General features: G+C 52.0%; 1 protein-coding gene across 1 annotated transcript; it reads left to right on the top strand.

Moving 5' to 3' along the window:
• The first annotated feature begins 296 nt into the window (after positions 1 to 296).
• FOXI1 (forkhead box I1) lies at positions 297 to 4,169 on the top strand. The gene is made up of 2 exons (XM_032252682.1): positions 297 to 925; positions 2,418 to 4,169. The coding sequence occupies exons 1-2, from the start codon at positions 352 to 354 to the stop codon at positions 2,978 to 2,980; spliced, it is 1,137 nt and encodes a 378-aa protein (XP_032108573.1). The 5' UTR covers positions 297 to 351; the 3' UTR covers positions 2,981 to 4,169.
• Positions 4,170 to 6,949: the final 2,780 nt, after the last annotated feature.

The following is a 6,949-nucleotide window of genomic DNA, read 5'->3' as shown; positions in this document are numbered from 1 at the left end:
AAAGGAGAAAAAGAGGGGACTCATGAGGATGGAGAGAAAGACAGGAGAGCGAGCCGGGAGGAGGACAGAGGGGCGTCCTTGCTGCACTGGGTGTCAGCTCTGGTAAGCCGTCTAGCATGTCATTAGTGGGGACCTGAGGCACCGGCGGGGAAGGTCCCCTCCCCGTGGGCTGGAGGCTGAGGGAGGGCGGGCCCTGAGCTGGCATCCACAGGCAGGTGGCCGCCCATGGGTGGGGCCACTTGGCCAAGCCCTCGGGGTATAAGTGGAAGGCCAGGGCCTGCTGAGCACCTGTCAGGGGCAGCTCCAGGGTGCAGGTGCCAGGCAGGTGGCTCCGGCCAGCCCAGCCCCAGCATGAGTTCCTTCGACCTGCCGGCACCCTCCCCACCCCGCTGCAGCCCCCAGTTCCCCAGCATCGGCCAGGAGCCCCCCGAGCTGAACCTCTACTATGAGAACTTCTTCCACTCACAGGGCATGCCCAGCCCTCAGAGGCCATCCTTTGAGGGGGGCACCGAGTATGGGGCCACCCCCAACCCGTACCTCTGGTTCAACGGGCCCACCATGACCCCGCCGCCCTACCTGCCCGGTCCGAACGCCAGCCCCTTCCTGCCCCAGGCCTACAGCATGCAGAGGCCACTGCTGCCCAGCGTGTCGGGGCTTGGGGGGAGTGACCTGGGCTGGCTGCCCATCCCCTCGCAGGAGGAGCTGATGAAGCTGGTGAGGCCCCCCTACTCCTACTCGGCTCTCATTGCCATGGCCATCCACGGGGCACCCGAGAAACGTCTCACCCTCAGCCAGATCTACCAGTATGTGGCCGACAACTTCCCCTTCTACAACAAGAGCAAAGCCGGCTGGCAGAATTCCATCCGCCACAACCTGTCACTCAATGATTGCTTCAAGAAGGTGCCCCGGGATGAGGACGACCCGGGTAAGGAGGCTTTGAGTGTGGGGGGTGTCCCCAAGGAAAGCTCACTTCCTTCCTCCCCAAGACCTAATTCTAGAAAGTTCTGACTAAGGCTGTGTCCTCCAAGACTAGGGGATGCTACCAGATAGGGCAGAGGGGAGCTCAGCAGTGGAGGAGGTGTGGACCTGGCGGAAGAGTTGCCTTTCAATACTGGCTGTGTGGCTGACCAGTCAGTGACCTCCGGCAGGTTAGACCTCAGAGCCTCAGTTTCCTCATCTGAAAACCAGGGATAGTGATGGTGTCTGCTTTGTAGGCTACAGTGGAGATGATGCGATAATGTACAAAAGGTCCTTGGTGTTATCAAGCGCTTAATCACCTGCAGTAATTACGATTCATCTGCATCTCCAGCACCCAGCACATAGAAAGTCTTTGGTGAATGAATAATTGAACCAAGCAAAGCTGGAGGGCATCCCAAGACTGCTGGGAAGAGGATCTGACCTGGGTTAAACAGCCACTAATGGCCCATCTTGCTGCCTGCCCTATTTCTACTTACACAATCTCCTTTAAGCCTGCGGCACCCTGCAGGGTAACTCTTATTAAACCCATTCTACAGATTAGGAAGATAACACTCAGAAGTGACACAGAATGGAGTGATAGTGATAGAGCTTGAATTTGAACTCAGTTTTCTCTAACACCAGAAATTGTGAGCTTTTCCTTTTCAATGATGCATTTCTAAAATGCAGAGACCTGCAGAGAGGCATGTATTAAATACTCATGCGTCAATTTCCCAGAATTAAAGCCCATTTTTGTTCCATGACAGAAAGCCAAGGTATAGCTCAGAAGAACCCCAAATCTGCCCCGTTTGAGTTTAGCAAGCGCCAGGCCTGTTTGTCCCCAGAAGAGGGCAAGTGTCCTTTCCAAGGACTGCTGTCACCCTCAGGCTAAGGGATGGTAGCAGGAATAGTTCAGGCAATCCCTGGGGATGGTACCTCCCAGCTGCAAAGCCCCTTTCCACACCCAGTGTCCATCATTTCTCAGTGGGCCTGAGGAAGACATGGGCCATGGGCCCACTTTTCAGACTAGGAAACTGAGGTTCTCCCAAAGCCCCTCAGTCAGTGAGGAGCAAGGCCAGGACTCAAGTCTGTCCTCAGACTCCAAGCCTAGGGCTATAAGGGAGTCCCAGAGTTTTTCCTGAGTCTTCTTTTGGATCAGCACTGAAAGCCCTCCATCCCCAACCCCCCAGCATCTTTGCCCCCAGTAATTCATCCTTCTTAAAGAGACCTACACTGCAAACTCCTTGATGCCTGTGCCTCTCAGCTGCAGTCCCAGAGTGCCCCGTCATGAGCTGCTTAAATAAAGATGGATGTGGTACGGTCCATCACTTGATGGAATTCCTCCGTTCCTCAGTCTGTCACCCGCATCTGTCACTGTGGTTTTTAGTTTATGACAATGAGGAGGGACAGAAGCGAAGCATTTTGCCCACCTCTCTACTTACCCCCTTTCACTTTTGTAACAGGCAAAGGGAATTACTGGACCCTGGACCCTAACTGTGAGAAGATGTTTGACAATGGAAATTTCCGCAGGAAAAGGAAGAGAAAATCGGATGTTTCCTCCAGCACAGGCTCCTTGGCCTTAGAGAAGACAGAGAGCAGTCTCCTGGTGGGCAGCCCCAAGACCACGGAGCCTCAGGACATCTTGGATGGAGCCTCACCAGGGGGCACCACCAGCTCCCCGGAGAAGCGGCCTTCCCCTCCCCCATCGGGTGCGCCTTGCCTCAACAGCTTCCTTTCCTCTATGACAGCCTATGTGAACGGGGGGAGCCCCACCAGCCGCCCCTTGGCCACACCAGGACTGAATCCCGATCCCAGTGACAAGACGGGGCAGAATTCGCTGAGCTTCAACTCCTTCTCCCCACTCACCAACCTCAGCAGCCACGGCGGTGGGGGCGACTGGGCCAACCCCATGCCCACCAACACACTCAGCTACGGTGGACCTGTGCTCAGCCAATTCAGCCCTCATTTCTACAACAGCGTCAACACCAATGGCATCCTCTACCCCAGGGAGGGCAGCGAGGTCTAGGTACAGAACAGCTCCTGAGCCAGATGGACATGCCAGAGAGAAAAGCAGTGGAGGTCCTCCATGCCAACCCCACGGTAGTCCATGACTGTGGAACTGCCCAGACATAAGCAGGAGCCTCCGAGGAATCCACCCTCTTTCTAGAACACTGGTGAAGACTTCTGTTTATCACACATAGGTCCACATACAAACCCACCAACTTTGCAATGCAAATACTGGTGCCTGGAGAACAGCAGTAACAGTGGCCAGATATTGAGCACTTCCTACGTGCCAGGTGCTGTACTGGGCTCTGTACTGGCCACACTTTACTATTTATACTCACCACGTAAGGCTCACGAACCTCCCCATTTAACAGATGAGGAAACTGAGGCTCAAGGGGGTTAAATAACATTTCCAGGGTTATATAAACTAGTAAATGGCAGAGCTAAGAGTCAAATCCAGGTCTGCGTGGTCCTCAGAGACTGGAGGCCACGATGGAGAATTGGTTGAGTAGCCAAGAAAGATCAGTGTGAAAAGCTTGCTATGGCAAATATAGCAAAATCTCTCCATTGCCTTCCATCCACCAAAATTTAGTGCCAGCCCAGTCACATCTTTTCCTGGTCTAAGACCTTATTCTACTTGCCTCAGCTAAACCTGCAGACACTCCTTTTGCTGCCACGCAAGGAAGGAAGTCACCATTAGCCTTAGCCCAGAAAACGCAGCCCTAGTGGCCCCTTGGAACGATGCACCCAGCATGTATGTGTAATGCATCCCCATGGAGAGACACCATTGCTTCCCAGCACCCCCAGAAACCTTGAGCAGATCCAGCGGTTAGTGAGAGGGGTGGTGTGTATCCCTAAATCCTCCCACCCCAGCACTGCCCATCTGTAAAATCTTGTAAAGCTCAGTTTCCTGTGCGCACCTCATGGACCAGTGAGCTGGAGATGGCTGAGTTTTCCAAGAGAAACAAGGCTGGGTAAGTGCTTCCTTTTTTCTAGCCCAAGGGAGGTGGATGTTTGTCTGAAGAAACAATGGCCTCAAGGGAGGGGCCTTGGGCACACCCTCACAGGGGGTCCCTGCGTGAGCTCCTGGGATTTCTCCTTCTTGTTTTTGTGAGTACTTTATATGCTGGTGATATTTCATCACAGCACACCCTGGGAAGTGTTGTTTGTTTTCTTATTTTCTTTTTAATTAAAAAAAAAAAAAGTGGTGCTGAAGTGTGTGGGCCTTTTTTATGAGATTTCCTGTCTCCCGGCTGCCTGGTGTGTTCAATAGGGGGCCAACTGCAGCCTAGAGCTGAAGGCATTTGGGACAGGAGGCAGAGAAAGAATGCATATCAAGACTCTTTTCACCTCTTCACTGGCGTGGAGCCCAGACAAAAACCCCCAAGGAAAAGAGGGGAGTCTGGGAAGGAGGTGTGGGGACATGGAAGGAATCCACTGGTGCTGAACACACAATGTGAACTTGGCGTATCCCAGTCTTTACAGCTCATGCAAACCTCCTAACTGCTATAATCATGTCATCCTAACAACCCTGTGATGAGGGTGGTACTAGTCTCATTATACAGATGAAAAAACTGAGGGTCACAGTGACTGAGAGATTCACGTGAAGTCCACATGCAGTCCACACCTAGGTCTGTCTGACCCTGCACCTCAACATGCATCTGTGTAGTCTCAGATGTGATCGATGCTAGAGGCAGTGACAACAGTACTATGGGCTACAATTCACTGAGGGCTGTGGGCAGGCCCTGCATCAAGTGCTGTGTAGGTGAGACCTTTTTTATCCTTACAGCAGCCCGTAGTGTGTACACCGGTGATCTCCTGGGCTCCCTGACACAGTGCATGCTGCAGGACTTGTGACTGAAGCTGGATTTTTTTGTTAGGAGCTCTCTCTTAGGGTGTGCATAGAGAGGGCTTAAACCAGGAATAGCTGGCCACTTGGATCGCTGCCTACTCAGACCCTGGGGGCTCTCTTTCCTTGGAGTGACAGAGGGGAGTTGGTAAATAACAACAGCAATGATGACACGATGATGATGATGATGATGATAAGAGCATTCATCATGGGTTTACCATGTGCCAGGCACTGCATTAGGACTTCACGTGCTTTATTGGATTTAATCCTCAAAATAATCCAGTGCAATCAATACCATTATCTTCATTGACTCGGTGAGAAAACTGAGGCCTGGGGAGATTCGTAGCTTGATAGAAGAGTCACAGCCAGGACTCAAGCAGATCCATTGATGCCGTGGCTGAAGTGCTTCTCCACGGCACCTAGCGACGGGGAGCCCAGGACTTACCACAGGACAGTAAATCATGACAACCAAGAATAAAAGCAGCAAGGCTGCCTGAGAAGCCCTCAGACCCTTTCCCTGGGAGTCCCTTTCTGCAGGGAGACTTCTGGCAGGTTCCACGTGGCCTAGGGAAGTAAAAGGATGGGACATGGTGTCAGACTGTCAACCTGTTAGAAAACTCAAGATAGGCCTGCCCCTTGCTGCAAAGAAAGGCAGCCTACAGCTTGGAGGGGAAGGCACTCCGCAAATGTCACCAGGACAATGAGGTCAGAGTCAGAATTGAAACTAGGATTTTCTATCCCACTAGATCCCTCTGTCACCAAATTTGTCCAAACAGACCCTGAAACCCCACCCTCTCCATTGATAACCTCAACGCCTGCTCTTCAGCTCCTCCTCCTTCCCCCAGGCAGGTCTGCAATGGGCAGGGGCCTGGGCCAGGAATGAGGTATGAAGGGGCCCAGGGAGAGCTCAAGCCAACCAGGAAGGGAGCCAGCCATTTAGAACCAAGGCCCACAACCTCAACTCTCCAGTCTTCTTCCGCCCAGAATTTAACGGGCACACGCAGAAAGAAGAAAGTGTTTAGGGCTCTGACAACACAAAGACCTGCCAACTCTTGCCTGTGGCCCTGCAGGGAGTTCCTGGTAGCAGCGCCAGGAGCCTGTGGGAAGCACAGCTCTGGAAGCACCCAGAATCCACAGCTGAGGGGGGTCGCGGGCCAAGAAGGGGGTCTCCCAGCAGCTTCCGTGGAGGCTGCCTGCTCCTGTTTTGGTTCTTTTCCTCTGAGAAGAAATAAGAGCTGGAGAGAGGGAAGGAGGAAGGGAGAAAAGGACTGGTTATTTACCAAGCTCTTAATCCTTTGTACAGTGCTGTGCACGGACGCTCGCATGATTAGCCTCCTACACTTTGGCTCCACGTTGAAGCCATGGTGTCCAGCGTCCATGAAGGGTCTGAGAAAAGGGCCACCTGAAATGCTGCCAGAAAGAGACATGATGGGAGTTGAAGAATGACAAATTATACCCTCACCCTCCAACAGCCAAACTCAAATTCCCCCCAAACCCTGAGTTAGCGTGCCTCCATTTCCAAGTGATGTGGAGGTTGGGGGAAGTACGATTCAAAGCAATATATATCAAATATACATATATTTCACAGTTTCATGTATTTTAATAGACAAAGTTACAAGAGGAAAAGTTGGGAAATACTATACTTAAAATACTAGCAGTCATTGTCTGGTGGCTAATAAAATATTAGGTGTGGTATTTGGTCATTGTGTACAGTAGACATATTGTCATCCCAGGCCACCACTGGTTCCAATGACAGGGGTGGGAGACACCTGCCATGTTGTCCCATGGCACCCCCGCCTCCTGCCATCACAGCTGACTGATCCTGAGGGACACCTAATCCAAGCTGAGGTCTTTCTGCTATAGCTGAGGAAATCATTCCCCTTAGCACAGGCATGGCCCTTAGGCAGCCACTATTGAAAGAACGGGGAATCAATGTGATACCAGCAACTTATCCAAAACATGAGAGTCAAGGCTGGACACAATGACTTACTCCTGTAATCCCAGCACTCTGGGAGGCTGAGGCAGGAGGATCACTTAAGTCCAGGAGTTTGACAGCAGCCCAGGCAAAACAATGAAACCCTATCTCTACAAAAAAGTAAAAAAAAAAAAAAAAAATTCCAGGTGTGATATGCACCTGTAGTC

Source organism: Sapajus apella, unplaced genomic scaffold (assembly GCF_009761245.1).
Source record: "Sapajus apella isolate SASKATOON/1434 unplaced genomic scaffold, GSC_monkey_1.0 scaffold79, whole genome shotgun sequence".
Taxonomy (NCBI): Eukaryota; Metazoa; Chordata; class Mammalia; order Primates; family Cebidae; genus Sapajus; species Sapajus apella.
Note: the sequence above shows the minus strand (reverse complement) of the source record. Positions and strands in the feature narration are given on the sequence as shown.

Bases quoted from the DNA above. Each gene is read 5' to 3' on its own strand.
- FOXI1 (XM_032252682.1), top strand. From the start codon at position 352: ATGAGTTCCTTCGACCTGCCGGCACCCTCCCCACCCCGCTGCAGCCCC. The intron at 926-2,417 runs GTAAGGAGGCTT...CTTTTGTAACAG, and splicing joins CCGGGATGAGGACGACCCGG to GCAAAGGGAATTACTGGACC.